This window comes from Peromyscus maniculatus, chromosome 15, assembly GCF_049852395.1.
Source record: "Peromyscus maniculatus bairdii isolate BWxNUB_F1_BW_parent chromosome 15, HU_Pman_BW_mat_3.1, whole genome shotgun sequence".
NCBI lineage: Eukaryota > Metazoa > Chordata > Mammalia > Rodentia > Cricetidae > Peromyscus > Peromyscus maniculatus.
In genome coordinates, this window is record NC_134866.1 from 5,814,261 (window position 1) to 5,830,298 (window position 16,038).

Genomic DNA, 16,038 nt, shown 5'->3' on the forward strand with positions numbered 1-16,038 from the left:
GGAACCCATTCATTGCCCTATGTATTGGGGGTCAAGCGTAGAACTGAGAAAATCAATAGGAATTTGTAAAAATCTTTTTAATTCCTGTAGATTCATGCCTAAATAATCTTATAATAAATTTAAAGTGACCCATCATATCTGTTGGCAGCTGCCTGGTTTTATTCTCTATCCCACTTGTTTTAAGAATGGCTTGCCAGGTATTAAGTTTTGATAGGAGAAAACACTATAGAGCAACATTACAGTCACCCCAGTCCCCGTGAGATCCAGCCCTTCTCTATCTTATCCTGTGCAGTTTAAGCTTAGCCGGGAGCCAGGGTTCAGATGAAAATGCAGACAGCCTGTGAGTATAGAATTAGAAACAAGAGGAACTCACAGAATCAAGTTGGAGTCCAAAGTAACTCAGACAGCACTTTAAAGCTGTAGTTTCTGAGTTCCTGGGATCGCTCACAAGTAAAGATGCCAGATTTCCTGCAGAGACAACCACCCTTGGCTCCACCTACATTTTAGACCCATGAATGTCGAAAGAGTGCTATCCAAGTGTGGAAAGTCCAATGATGTGGCCAGCTTCTTTTCCATTCTTGAAGCAGGAAGGGCTTGTGAGTTGCTTTGACAAACGGGAAATGAGCCCATGCAGGTCTGCAGCCCAGATTGCATGAGAACGTGACAGTCTCCTGTCTTCTCACACTGCTACTTTGAGGCAAGCAGCATGGAGGCCACATGGCCTAGGGGAGGACACATGGCCAAACTTGGAAAACAGAATCAAAGTCTCTGAGATTGCCAGAAGCCACTGCCACACAGACCTCTAACTAGAGCCACCCCACAGGGCCTGGCCAGGACGCTGATTGAATCCAGTCATCTGACTTAGCTGCAACCAACATGGCACCGCCCCACACCTGCCACATCACAGGTCACAAGATGAAGGCTGCATTGTTCTCTAACCTGCTGTTTTTAGGTGATTTTTTTTTTTCAGCAATAGCTGATGAAAATGCATTCCCACATGAAACAGGCTCAGCCAGTGTGGGTGCATAGTGTGAAAATCACACACTTCTCCCTCAGAAACCACTGCATAGGATTCAACATTTTATCATATTTCAGCCGGCACATATCAAGTCACTACTCTTAAAACCTTTGTGCTGATTGACAAATTGGAATGAGAATCACCAAGTTTCTATAGTATGCTAATATGGTTATTCAAAGTAATCAATAAATAGGGTTTTTAATTGAATTTTCTCACTAGCCATGTCTTTCATTATTCCCATGCTGATCTGAATTTTTGTTTCCTGGCAGAAACTTTGCCTTCTTTTTTACTTTGGCAGCCTTCAGCTCATAAGTTACTCATTTCCCCCTCCTCCCCTTTCCACTGCATCCTGGGCTGAGCACACTCCATCCTGTCAGCAGCTGGAGTCTGCCACAGAAGAGCTTGGCCTGCAGGCATGGTGTGCATGAGCACTCGGGCTTGAACCTGCAGAAAAAAAGGGCCCATGCTACTTCTTAAGCTTCAAAGGGTCAGAAATCAGAAGCCCTCTGAGGAGACGTTTGAAAGAATATGAAATCTTAATGCGTCTACAGTTCCCCACAAATTTACATATAACTAACAACCAACGTAATATACAACAGATCGTTTCAGTTTGTGCATGTAACTATGACCACACATGTATGAAGGTTACACACGTATAAGTACATCCTATTTTCCCCATGATTTCTTCTTTAAAGGAAATCAGATGATGTCAAGAATGACCGGAAATGAAATTCAGGATGTATTCCTATTTCTGTTACCATATTCAAGGATGCCTTCCCATTTGCTCCTGACACTTGACGGCAAAGTGCCCGGAACTGATTGCAGAAATTTACTTGAGTAGCTCTCAGCTCCCCAGGACTCTGAGGGTCAAGAGGGGGCTGTACTTGACATGCTGCCTGCATGTGACGAGTGACAGAGCCGAGGCCAGGATATCCCCCTGATATCTGTCATTAAAGAATTAGGCAAAGTAATGAGTACGCTGGAAACTCTGTTCAGAGCGTCATGAGGCCTGTGGTCCTTCCCTCGGGCAGTTGCTGCTGTTTTCATTCAGCAAATCCTGTCACATGCCAGGCACTGGGACCTGTATTTTATGCCAGGCACACAATATTGAAGAGACCCAGTCTGGACACATGTATACCAGAAATAAATAGGTGATCCCTGCGGGATTCAAGGGCCTTTGTTCCGTTGTTTGGGTAAACATGGGATGCCAGATCAGTTGGGCTTAGAAAGAATGGCAACAGTTGGGCATGGAGAGATGAAGGAGTAAAGACATTGTAAGCCTGTCTGAACAATTGTTTAAAAAAAAATAGGCTTGATCAAGGGCAGTGGATGGGAACAGCATGAAGGTATCAGTCATCCAGGTCCCAGAGGAAGGATGCTCTTCAGAGCATGCTTATACAGCATGTGAACCAGAAGATCTGGAGGAAGAGGAAATAAAGGAAGCAAGGTACATACAGAACACCATGCCCTAGAACATGTTGGGTGGTCTATAGTTTCCTAGGCATTAGAGGCACCCAGAGCTGGTGCTAACCTAATTTGGCTGCTTTCTATCTCAGAGAGACTTTTGATTTTGGGAGAAAAGGGGAGCAAAGAGGGGCAAGTAGCAGAAAGCCAATTTGGGAAGAGACTCATTCATCAGATACATGGCTGGTACCTAGAGAAGAGGATTAGGTCAATGCCAAGGGAGTTCTGTGTCATGAAAACTCATAAGAAGGAAGGTGTGGTCCAGATGACTATGGTTATATTTAGGTAGCTGGAAGCTGGTCAGCCATTTATTAAACTGTGATGACAAAGGCATGGCCTGAGCAGGAAGATAATGGCATCCACTTGAAAATGTTCCTTTCGAATCTTCTGTATGTGTCAAGGAACCCAAAGAACCCTGGTTTGTCTCCAGTACCTACTCTTTCCTTTCTTAAAAACAGGAGCATCTTTCCAGACAATCACATCCCACCCAGACTACAGACATACCACAGCCTCTCTTAGGCTGGGTACATAGTCTTCTGATGTCTTGTATAGCACATTAAAGAAAAACGTAATGAAGTATTTCCCAGCGAGGCCCTGGAGAGATGTGTTCTTCCATAGTGGAGTAAGGGGGCAGTGAAATCACTGCAGCATTAGACCATAGAGCCCAGACTGGAAAGTAAATGAAGTAAAGGAAGGGAAAAGCCAAATGTGTCTGACATTCAGAGCAGTGATTGTCAGCTGGTTTAACCCCAGAAAACATGTGGCAATGTGTTAGGCAGCCTCTGTTCTCTCCCTGGACACTGGTATTTCTACTGGCATCTGGTGACGTGAAGCCATTGAAGTCTAATCTAAGTCTTAGCCTTCAAAGCTGCAAACCCTTCACAGCATGCAGAAAGGTCTCCACAAGAAGAGCACAAGTGCCAGCAGCATACTGTGATAGCTGATGACTTAGAGGACCAGCAGATGATGTGACTATGTAAAGCACAGATGCAGATGTTAGGTTGTGGTTAGGACTAAGCTCAGCTCCATGGTGCCTACATGAACCGACCATGGTTAGATTCTTAACCACACCCCTAACCTAACATACATGTGCCCTCTGTGAGCCAATCAAGCCATAGCTGCCCAGCCAGGCTCAGCTCACAGACTACCAGGTAATTGTTTTCCTTTGGATGAGAATTTCTTGATCAGTGTTAATGTTACTGGAATTGTAGGATCCTTTTAGTTTCCAGATGATACAGGAGAGATCAGCGTCTCCTCTTGGAGTTCTTAGTCTCCCTAATGAAATAATTCAAGAATGGAATCCAATGGAAGAGCAAAGGCAATTTTATTAGTATTTGAAAGAAAAACTGCAGGGCATGCAAGCTATAAAATCCTCAGTAGTGCCCAAAGAGTAAAGAAAAAAGTCATGCCATTTAATCTGGCATGAAGGTCAGACACATAGTGAATGAGTAAGACAGCCTGAAATGTTGGGAAAAACCAAACTGTTGAGGAAAGCATGCTTAAAAGGGAGAAAAAAAGAGAGAAGTTACACTTTTCTGAATAATTCAGAAAAGCAGGTCAACTTACAAAACTGAGCTAGAGCACAGGGGCTGTTATTCCAGGAGGGAAAAGTACAATATATCATTAAAGGACTGATTATTCCGCCCATCTCTTTAGCATAGCGTAAAGTGAGCCCATCTTCATAGGGGTTGGTTCCTTTGCCAATGATTGACATAGCCCATTTAGAATGTTAAGTCTCCACTCAGGTCAGATTCTATTCTCTTAATCAGACGGATTTTTCCCTTAATGAGTCTTTACTGCTATTTTAGCATCAAGAGCTTGTGTCCTCAGCATTAGACTCACTAAAGCAAATTCCTGCCTCTGTCATCTGTGCGATCTGAACTCGAGTCTCCACATCTACAGGGAATCCACCACCAGAAGCCTCAAAGTCTGTGAGCTCTGAGCTATGCTTTCTTTTCTATATCAGGTAAAGGGGCATTGCGAGCTAGCACGTAGTATGATTTTATCCAAAGGCAAAGCTATTAGCAAAACATAGAGGCAGTGTCCCTGGGAGTTACCTGTGGTCTGATTATGACAATGTGTTCTGTAAGGACAAATATATGAAACACAAAACACCTTGTGTGCAGATTATGCCGGTAACAGGTCTAGGGTGTGTACTCAGCCTGCAGTAGAATGGCCTTAAAATAAAATTCGAGGAATGCAGCTTGCTCCCTTTCTGGTTTTGGCTGCAATAGGTCTATCTGCATAGTTGCTTGTGTCTGTTCTCTGAGGAAGCAAAGGACTTGGCCTGATTAGCAGAGGGTGAGTCCCTGCACTTCCATAGCCTCCCTGTTCTCATTTATTCTTCCTCTGAAAAGTTGCTTTTGTGCAGAAGTGGTAGATCCATTTATTGCCCAGGAGACAGCCAGTGTCAGGGACAGCCAGTGTCGGGGACAGCCAGTGTGGGGGACAGCCAGTGTTGGGGGACAGCCGGTGTCGGTGTCGGGGGACAGCCAGTGTTGGGGGACAGCCAGTGTCGGGGACAGCCAGTGTCAGGGACAGCCAGTGTTGGGGGACAGCCGGTGTCGGTGTCGGGGGACAGCCAGTGTTGGGGGACAGCCAGTGTTGGGGGACAGCCGGTGTCGGGGGACAGCCAGTGTCAGGGACAGCCGGTGTCGGGGGACAGCCAGTGTCAGGGACAGCCAGTGTTGGGGGACAGCCAGTGTTGGGGGACAGCCAGTGTTGGGGGACAGCCAGTGTTGGGGGACAGCCAGTGTCGGGGGACAGCCAGTGTCAGGGACAGCCAGTGTCGGGGGACAGCCAGTGTCGGGGGACAGCCAGTGTTGGGGGACAGCCAGTGTCGGGGGACAGCCAGTGTCGGGGGACAGCCAGTGTCAGGGACAGCCAGTGTTGGGGGACAGCCAGTGTCGGGGGACAGCCGGTGTCGGGGGACAGCCGGTGTCGGGGGACAGCCGGTGTCGGGGGACAGCCGGTGTCGGGGGACAGCCGGTGTCGGGGGACAGCCGGTGTCGGGGGACAGCCGGTGTCGGGGGACAGCCGGTGTCGGGGGACAGCCGGTGTCGGGGACAGCCGGTGTCGGGGACAGCCGGTGTCGGGGGACAGCCGGTGTCGGGGGCAGCCAGTGTCGGGGAACAGCCAGTGTCGGGGGACAGCCAGTGTCGGGGACAGCCAGTGTCAGGGAGAGCCAGTGTTGGGGACAGCCAGTGTCTCAGGGACAGCCGGTGTCGGGGACAGCCGGTGTGGGGGACAGCCGGTGTCGGGGGACAGCCGGTGTCAGGGAACAGCCAGTGTCGGGGGACAGCCAGTGTCGGGGACAGCCGGTGTCGGGGACAGGTGCAGCACTGAAGGCTGCTCCCTCCTTGGCTGAGTCTCAGGAGGATGCCATGAGACACCATCAGGACAAAGAAGCAAAGATTTGAACATTTGCCCCAGTGCTAAAGAGGCCCTGCTTATCTCTGCAATCAGTAGCTCGGTTCTGAATCCATAACAGAAAATATATGCACCCATTTCAGGAGTTAGACATGTGCTCGTGAGAGGACTGTGAAGCTCTCTCTTCCAGACACCTGTTCTTCCCAAAGAACTGATTCTGGTGTCGTGCTCTGCACCCAATGTTTTTGTTTCACTTTGACTAGAAAGTGACAGATGTACACATTCATAGCGCAAGGTGATGTTCCAAAACAGGTTTACATTAAGGACGATCCAGCATCGGCACAGAAGGGCTGCTAGCCTGGGCTAGGCTGGCTTGATAAGAAACAACTGGAGACTGAAATGGTTATGAAGCTTCTGATGTGCACTCAGAAGCAGCTTTGCTCGGTGTGGTATTCCAGGCTCTGATTCCAGCACACTTTATACTTGTATGGGACAGTCGGGTCACAAGCTAAAGCAGCATCATTCACTCCTCTACCTACTTATGTTTTGTTTCCTGGGTACTGGTTAGAAGCATTAACCACTAACTATCTCCGTGAATTCAGTGAGTTGTGCTACACAGATTTGCTCCTTGTTTTCTTCCTACAAGACATGGGACGAACAGCAGTACCTGCTTCTCTGGGTTGTGCGGAGAATTCAATGGGCTAATACGTACAAATTGTCTGGACCTGGATGTGGTCCATGGAAAGTGTCTTTAGATGTTGTTGGATGAAGGAAAGAATCTTGAATCAAGTACAGCAACTGACCTCAAGAAATATGGATCAGAAATCCACCAGGAACTACAGGGGCTGGTGTCCATGAAAACAGTTAGTCTTTTCTTCAATGTCCATTGCAGACAATCTCCACGTGAATTCACAGATGACCCACTTTTTTGAGCATGTATGGAGTGTGTGTGTGTGTGTGTGTGTGTGTGTGTGTGTGTGTGTGTGTGTGTGTGTGTGTGAAGGCCAGTACACATGTGTGTTGGCACCCAAGGTTGGCATCCAGTAGCTTCTTTCATCTCTTTTCACTTTACAAACTGAGTCAGGGTCTCTTGGTGAACCTGGAGCTTGCCATTTGGACTAATCTGGCTAGCCAGCCTGCTTCGGAGATTCCTTGTCTCTGCCTCAAGCACTGTAGAAGTATTGGCAGCTACTCTCCCTCCTGGCTTTGATGTGGGTTCTAGGAATCCAAACTGTGACCCTTATACTTATGTGGCAAGGAGTTTAGCTAGTGAGTTATCTCCTCTGGCATCACGGACATTTTTTTTGAAACCAAAGTTAGTATTGGTACTTAAAGGCCTCATCTCACTCCTGAGCTTCAAACTCTTCAGCTGCTGTATTGGCTTTGTACTCTAAGACTTGGCAGTGTAGCTCACCATGAACAAGAACCCGGGCCTCCTCGGGCTGGGAGGACAGGCACCATGGTGCCACAGGAGACTGGACAGTGTGTCCTACTGTACAGATGCTGGGGGTCTCTTTCTGTGCTTTTCACTGGGCTTCCTTAAGGGTAAGGTAGCTGCACTGTGATGTCCACATTCTGAAGTCTGGGGCTCAAGGCTGGCTGATTACACTCCCATTGTATGACTTTTCCTGGGAGTCATGAACAAATGTCTGTTGGCCTCGAATAAAGTGTACCGATGACAGAATAAAGAAATAAGTCCACACAGTGTAGCTTTAGTGAACCAATGGGTTTATTGGAGCTACTTACAAGAATTTTGGTAAGGACCTACTTATAGGAACATGGGTGACTCAAAGGCAGATGTATCATAGAAACACCTACCTCAGCATGGGTGTTGACTAACAAAAGCTGCAGCCTGCACAACTTGCATTCAGCTGGGCCTGTAGGAGATTCTCTTCTCCTCAGCAGTTACTACTGTTTATGTAGCCTTGAGGTGGAGCCTTGTAAATCTTGGTGTTTTGTTTCCTTTCTGAGCCCTGTAAGATTCACTTATTTCCTGAAACTTAAGAGTTCCCTTCCTTCTTTTATGGAGTAATGTTTCAACAGGGGAGAAAGAGCTATTGGGCAGTCCCTTTGCTTTGTTTACTGTGTGAATTAACACTAGCTAAGAGAAAATAGTCACTAAAAATCTGAATGTAGGATGACCCCTAAGATCAGGTAGAATTGGATAAATTCTCATGACTTCAGCTTTTTATTGGAGCAAATCTTTTAGATAAACTGCCCTTGCTTTTTAGTGTGATAGAAGAGATGCAGATTAATACACCATCACCCCTGTGCTTGATGGGACCCATAGAGTTAAAAGGGTAGAACTTCAAGGTTACCTAGAGCTTGTGAGTTCCTCAGAGGCCAACAACCTTGATGAGCCTCCGGTCTAAATGAGGAAAAGAGAAAAAGTCGGAATCTCAGAGAGGTGTGTCCCAAAGTTTTCACCTTGAAGTCACACTTAGAGCAGAGAGGTTACCTACATGACTAGGTACATGAAATCTCACCAAGTCAGAACAACTGAGAACATCTCCTAGCAAATGATAGGGGTTAGTATGCACAGCCTTTATGGTGTTATAAGCTTTTCTATAGCTAGGGCATAGTGTGGTAGAACTGTCCTCAAATCAAAGTGATCTCCAGGCATCATGGTCTCCCACTTGGACTCACTGGGCACAGAGGGGTTAGCATGCTATACCATGCACAGCTCCCAGACTTACAAAGCCTCTGTCTATCACACTAACGTTTGCCCTCAAGAGGGAACAAACCAAAAGCATGGTGAGCTTGCTGGCCTCAGATGCTACACGTGAAGGAGAAATGTGGTGGTTAATTTTTATTGTTAACCTTGCATAATATGGAATCTCCTAATAAACACTCTGGCATGGCTGTTAAGATGTTCCTGGACTGTATTCATTGGAGTAGGAAGGCTCACCCTAAATGTGAACCTCACCATCCCTTAGGCAGGGGTGTCAGACTGAACCCAAAGGAGAGGGCATGTGAGACACAATCACTCATCTTTCTCTGCCTCCTGACTGAGGCCACCATGGGACCAGCTGCCTCCCACTCCTGCTCCCATCTCTTCATCACCATGATGGAAGTTCCCTCAAACTGAGAGACAAAATAAACGTGTCTTTCCTCAAACTGCTTTTATCAGGTATTCTGTTGTAGCATTGCAGCAATGTGTGTGGGGGGGAACCAAATTCAAGCCCTTGTCACAGATGTTCAGGCCATTGGTCATGGCCTGATCAGTGGAGCACAGAGAGAGGGTCAGGATGTTTCAGAGCCATGACCCAGGCTACTGCTAGACACTGTACCTCTGTAACTACGCTCATGTTAGTTATCTACAGCGTAATACTTGCACTGGGGTATTACATTCCATTATTAAAATATTCAGTCCTGCTCTTGGAAACTCTTCATTAAAACCCATTTCTTTTCACTTCTTCTTGAGTTGATGATACTGTGGGCATCCTCACCTGTCCTTTCTCCCCAGAGGAAATCAGAACCTGGTGTCCTGACCTACCTGACAACCCAGGTATGATGCTTTGCATTTTATTGTCCAGGGTCCAGGAGAGTGGTCAGTCCTCACACATTTTCTCCACAGGGCTATTTAGCTGTCACAGATTGTTCATGGCTCGTGCTACACTTGGTCTGTGGATAGATGACCTTGAGAGATGAGTCAACCAGAATCAGCTTCCCTCTGGAGCATTTCACTGCTGGACTTTTTATGCCAAGTGAGATCTTGATTCTGTGCAAAGAGTCCTCTATACTGATACCGTGTTCCATTAGGCTCAAACTCAGTACAAGGCCCCACCCAAGACCGCCTGCCATCTTTCTCTGAGTGCTGGAACTCAAGTATCCTTTGTCCCTGCTCTAGAGGACACAGCTGTGGCCTTCCCCAAGGGGCCTCCACAGTCTCCCAGTAAAGATTGAGCATTTATCCACCTGATGAGTGATTTCCGATTCCCCAGAGGCTCTAATTTAGAGAATTGAATTGACAGTTGATGGTAAACAGTTCAAGCTTAGAAATACCAATTTACCGTCATCAGTGACTATAGACATAATTTACAATTTGACTTGATGAGCACTTTCTTCTCTAACTTCATTTGGCTGGAGAGTGATTGTATACGAGTGGTAATTTCATTCTTTCTACATCTTTTCACAATGTGTTCTCCAAAAAGCCTTCTGGTCACCTCTTTACAAATCAGAGTGAGTGGAACAGCCACCTGCAGTCCAGGTTGGAAGACCCAAATTATGCCCAGGATTTCCCTGAGTCACAGATATCTTGATTTTTTTTCTGTTGACAAAATAGTTAAATTGAATAAAATTATATGCAATCGGGGTTTTTAATAAGAAAATATGTTCTACATGCAAGTAAAAGACTTAACGTCTGGTGACAGGGAATTGTGATTTGCTGAAGCATACACTGATTTTAATTTGGACAGGGCACTCCAGTCCTCTAGACTGTGAGGTAAGCAAGCCTGCCAGGCTAGATAAAATCCATTCTTCCCCAAGTTGCTTTTGGTCATGGCGTTCTATCATAACAGGAGTAACCCTGAGTAAGAACCGCACCTTCCTCACACACAGATATGGACGTGCTGGCCGGAACTCCTCCCTCAGCCCTTCCTTGTCCTTCTCACATTTCTGCAGTCGCTCCTCAAGAACCCACCAAAAGCAACAGTGTGCTTGCAGTCTCTTGACCGGCAGCACTATTTGGGGAGGTTATAGAAACTTGGGGATATGGAATCAGAGCCTGGCAGGTAGAGACAAGTCACTGGGGACACACACCATGGAGCCCATGGGCAAGACATAGTCGTCTCCAGAATTGGAAAAGGTAACTTCTACAAAGAGCCCAACACAGTCCTAGGAAGTGCTCAGATCCTGCGTGGACACGGACAGCTCCCCTGGCACAGTAGAATCTGTCTCAAGACAATGAAATTGGGACTCAGCTGCCCATGCCATCTGTTAATGGCAGCAAAAAGACTGGAACCCATAAATTCCCCCGTCTCAGGGCTGCTTCTGCCACAAAGGGCTGTGCTCTGTCATACATAAAAACTATACCTGCTTTATTAAGATGGTAGTCAAATAAGCATGCAATAAGACTTCTCAAATAATTATTCAGTGTGGTGTATTTTAATTAACCGGTCGGAAGCAGTCCTTGTAAAGGACCCCCCCACCCAGAGGCGAGCTTTGCGAGACAGATAGAAACAGCAACAATAGCCCTGTGGCTAGAACACAACTCCAGGGACATGCTGGTGGTGGTGGGAAGCGGTGGAAGATGTCCCTTCTCTCAGATGTGCAGACATGACCCTGGCTGCAGGATGAGGCATGAGCTAGTGTGAACTAGAGGGAGGTCCTGGTAGCTCCTTTTCACACCCCAAGTGGGTGTCTTCTAAAGGCCAAGGGCTGGGTGGGACTGGAGCTCTTTCTTGTTGCAGGGCGATGTTAGGTGAGACAAGATCGCCCTCGGCATGGTGCGTGATGGACCCACCTGTGGCTCTGCGCTGCTCAGGAACCCGGGTTTCTGGCAGCCTCTTTCAGCTGGGAGAAGGGGAGTTAGCACTCAACATCCCTCCTGCTCGTCACGCTGGCTCGGGGTCCTGATGGTGTCCCTTTGCATTTAAAATAATTATTAGCTGTAAGAAATCTGAAATAGCAAAGTTTAAAATCCAGCAATCCAGCATGGACAGGAGAGGGGCTCCTGAGGTCTCGCCCCATCTGAGGGCTTTTCACAGTTGACAGTGCGAGAGCCGCTGTCTTTGGAGGTGTGGCCTCTGCGAGGTTGTCCACGCGCCGATGGATGGCTCTACATGTGAGCGCATACAGGCAGCACTGATGGGACTCAGGGGACTATAACAGGAAAAGAAACGAAAAGGATAGGAATTTGGGAGGAGGATATGGGACGGTCTTAGAGAACTTGGAGGGGCAGAGTGGGTTACACATGATTGAAAAAATGGTAAAAATGTATGAAATTCCTACATAGATGAAAATTTAAAAAATTTTTCTTCTTCTTTTTTTTTTTTTCAAAGCTGAGGACCAAACCCAGGGCCTTGCACTTGCTAGGCAAGCGCTCTACCACTGAACTAAATCCCCAACCCTAAAAATTTTTATGAAAGTATTTTATTTTTTGTCTGAAAACTGAATTAGCTTTAAATGTTTACTGTTTGTCCAGTTCACTCAAGAGGAGGCTCACACAAACTATAAATAAGTTCAAATTTTAAACATATATCTGATCTGCTTAAATCTGTTTAAATTTGATTTTCTTGCTGGGTGGTGCACGCCTTTAATCCCAGCTTTTGGGAAGCAGAGGCAGGCAGATCTCTATGAGTTCCAGGCCAGCCTATTCTACAGAGCGAGTTTCAGGATAGCCAAGGCTACATAGAGAAACCCTGCCTCAGAAAAAAAATTCTCATGGACCCTCCATCAGAAAAGTGACATAAAATATAACCAAAACTTCTTCATATTGTTATGATAGGAACACTGGGGCTCAGGACGCTCCAGTGTTTGATCAGCAGAAACACTGGGGCTCAGAATGGCATAGTTTGATTGGCAGAACATCAAAATTCACTGAATGAACTCTGGAGCTCTGACATAGAGCACTCTTTAAAAGAACAAATATACTTTAGGAGAAATGTGTTGCCGTTGCATTAGATCTGGAGCCAAAAAGATGGCTTGAATGGCTCCCAGATGAAGCTGTGTTGTCTCTGGATCGTCATGGTAGATGCCCGAGTTCTCTGAGCTCTCTGAGATAATATGAAGATTCCCAAGAGAAAGAGGAATCATTGAGCTTAATGTGCAACTTTATTTTGGTTTTCCAAAGCCATCCTTAAGGAATGAGTGTATCCACCATACTTGGGCGGACAGTATGGCTAAGTGATGCCTGATGTAGGGGACACTTGGGCCTGAGTCTGGCTTTCTGAGCCTGTACCTACATAGAGAGAGCTGAATTGCAATATAAACAATAGCCTTGAAATTTATCTGCTGTGCCAAAACATTAGGGCTTTTCCTTCTGCTGTGAGCTCCCAGAAAGGCAGAGGGGCCGTTGGACTCTCATGAGCTTACATATTGGGCTTTCCTTCAAATAAGAGCACTTTTGTAAGCAAAGTGCCTCAATTTCATCACCTTGCACTCAGGTTTGCATGGGTGGCTTGCTCTGTGGCCCCATACCTCTCCCAGGCCAGATCCTGTCTGTGAACTATCTCAGAAGGACAGGTACTGTGCGCCAACAGTCCTGGAATGCCCAGGTCATGGACAAGCTTTTGTGTGCCTCATTGGCTGTACCTCCTAAATCTGTAATTTTAGTAAATTTTCATTTACTGGTGTGTGTGTGTGTGTGTGTGTTTGCGTGGGGGGGGGTGCATGCATGTGAAGTGTGCATGCACAGTATGCAGGAGCGAGCATGTGGAAATCAGAGGGTCAGGCTTATGTACAAGTACTTTACCCACTGTGTGGTAATATTTTGTTCCCCAAAATATTGTGCACCCTAATAAACTTATCTGGGGTCAGAGAACAGAACAACCACTAGATACAGAGGCCAGAAAATGGTGGCACTTATGCCTTTAATCCTAGCATTCCAGAGGCAGAGATCCAACTGGCTCTCTGAGTTCAAAGCCACAATGGAAACAGCCAGGCATGTTGACACACGCCTTTAATCCCAAGAAGTGATGACAAGTGAAGTAGAAAGGTATTTAAGGCGTGAGGACCAGGAAATAATGCTGGTTAAGCTTTTAGGCTTTTGAGCAGCATTTCAGCTGAGATTCATTCTGGATGAGGATTCCAGTCTGAGGCTTCCAGTCTGAGGAACCAGGAAAATTGGCAAGGTGAGGCTATGGTTTGTTCTGCTTCTCTGATCTTTCAGTGTCCACCCCAATTCCTGGCTCCCAGATCTGTTTTTTATTAATAAGACCTTTTAAGATTCATGCTACACCGCTGAGAAGTGGCACTGAAACCCACTGACTTTTAAATGTATTTTAACTGCATTCTTTAAATTTTATTTGGAGGAGGGAGATATGTCATTGCACACCTGTGAAAACCAGAGAACCGGTTCTTCCCTGCTGCCGTGGTGTCTCGGGGATCAGACTCCAGTCATCAAGCTGGTTGGCAAGCGCCTTCATACCCAGAGCTGTCTCAGCATCCCATTCCCAAACATTTCACTGCGTTCTAAATTCACAGTGATGCTTTAACACAACAAGAGAGACATATTTGTTTTACATAACATAGGAATTTTATCTTCTGTATTTTTCAGTCCCATTTTTTAAAAAGTTGGTCATTCGTCTACATTTTGGATTTAAAAATAGAGATTGTAACTTACATTTGGTTGTTAAATAAGGCTGGGAGTGGGAGAGAAAAATCACTATATTTGATTCTCCATTTTTGCTCATGAAATCTGTGTTCCCAGGAGGGACAGGCTTGGGATATAACACACTTCATTACAAAATATGAAGAGAAGAAGAGAAGGGCAATGCCAATCGGGCCCCACATGAGGATCCGAGTTCGATTTGGAGGTGATCTCAGAAAGCAGGAAGAGGGACTGGGATGGCAGAGAAAACATTGCCCATGAGTGACAGAATGAGCTGATCTGAGGCCCTCTAGAGGATACGTGGAAACAGAAGCAGGTGGACACAGAAGCTCACTAAGACCCAAAAAACTGCATGTGGAAAGGAACAAGCTACATTGGCAACCCAGGAAGTAGATGGGGCAGTCTTGAGCACTTAGCACTTGGCCTTTAAAAGTAGAAAAAGATAAAATTAAAGGAAATTCATGTGTGTTAGACTCAAGCTTTTATTAGAAACTCACTTTTACTAAGACCCAACACTGTGATCACCAGGAGGGTCCGGTTCACCAAGAGCAGAGGGGCCACCCTGGAGCCTTCAAGGTGCCAAGAAGCATCAGCTGTGAAGAGCCACCGCTAGGAGCTGATACATACATAGGGGAGTCTACCAGTGGTTTTAAACGTATAGATTAACGTTTAAGTTATTCCATGTTGACTTTAAACTTTGCTGATTGCCCTTCTGTGATTATCTCCCCAGAAATAATTGTCTTCCTTGCAGAGGGTGGGAAGATGACAGTGATTAAAATAGGTATGTGCTGAAGTCAGTGTGGATAGCATGCTGGTGTTCACTTCTGCTGTACCCACTGGATGCAGAACCCAGAAATACACGGGAAGCTCGTGTGTTGTGGTGTTTCTGTGCTCCATAGCTTCTTCTGGATGGTGCTTAGCAGAAACTCATACTTCCAACTCTCTTTTCATAATAGTTTATAATCACTGGAGGAGACAGTGTTTATCACGGAGGAAATGAAATATTGGGCAATATTTGACTTCCTTTTTTAGGGAGTGTGGGATACCAGCTGTCTTTCCCAAGTGCAATATAGCTTGTACTTTATCACATGCGTGAGCGAGAAGGTGAAATGAACGTTTTCATCTCACACTGTCCGTTGGTATTTTGGGTTTTTAATATTATTCCTGCTTTTCTATTTTAGAATCAAAATAGATGAATAATATCCTCGGGGAAATAACTACACCTTCTTTTATTATCCATGTGAAGAACTCTTACTTAGAAGTCGGTAAATAAGGATATAATAAGATGGCCTAGCCTCAGGAAATTTTGTTTCTCCAGCGCAGCATTGGCTCCCCGGCCAGGCGGCCTTTCCCATCGCTGTTTGAAATGCATTGCCCTTTCTCCCCTCCCCTGCAGGAGCGGCTTCTGCTTTCCTTGCTGCCGGCTCACATAGCCATGGAGATGAAGGCTGAGATCATCCAGAGGCTGCAGGGCCCCAAAGCAGGCCAGATGGAAAACACAAACAACTTTCACAACCTATACGTCAAACGGCACACCAACGTGAGGTATGCACTTGGAGTCAGTGTGCCTGCGTGGGAGCATTTTCCCCGGGAGTCACGTCATACAGTAACTACCTATCCTTTGATGGGAGAGCGGGGCCCACTCCTCTTTCCCTTCTGATGCCGCTTAGAACCATCACATTAAGATGATATCATTCTGTCTACTTCGTTCATTGGACAGATTTGTAGTTTGTAGACTTGCTGTCTGTGACTGATAGGAGCAGAGGAAAAGAGGTGGATAGTGGGGTCTGTTTCTGAGAACCCTCACAGTCAGATCACAGTATAAAGATGAGTGTCCCACAGTGGTCAGTCCTTCCAGATTTGTTTCCTGGCAACAGGGCCTCCATGGGAGGCTGGAATACTGGGTTTTAGTGTG

The 16,038-nt window shown here is 46.2% G+C and overlaps 1 protein-coding gene across 2 annotated transcripts in view; it reads left to right on the forward strand.

Moving 5' to 3' along the window:
- Positions 1-16,038, forward strand: part of Adcy2 (adenylate cyclase 2) — a 378,086-nt gene that overhangs the window by 244,318 nt on the left and 117,730 nt on the right. For both annotated transcript variants that reach the window (XM_042261355.2, XM_006993012.4), the window contains exon 5: positions 15,520-15,668. In XM_042261355.2, coding sequence (XP_042117289.2) covers positions 15,520-15,668 — 149 coding nt within the window. The remainder of the gene's footprint in view (positions 1-15,519; positions 15,669-16,038) is intronic.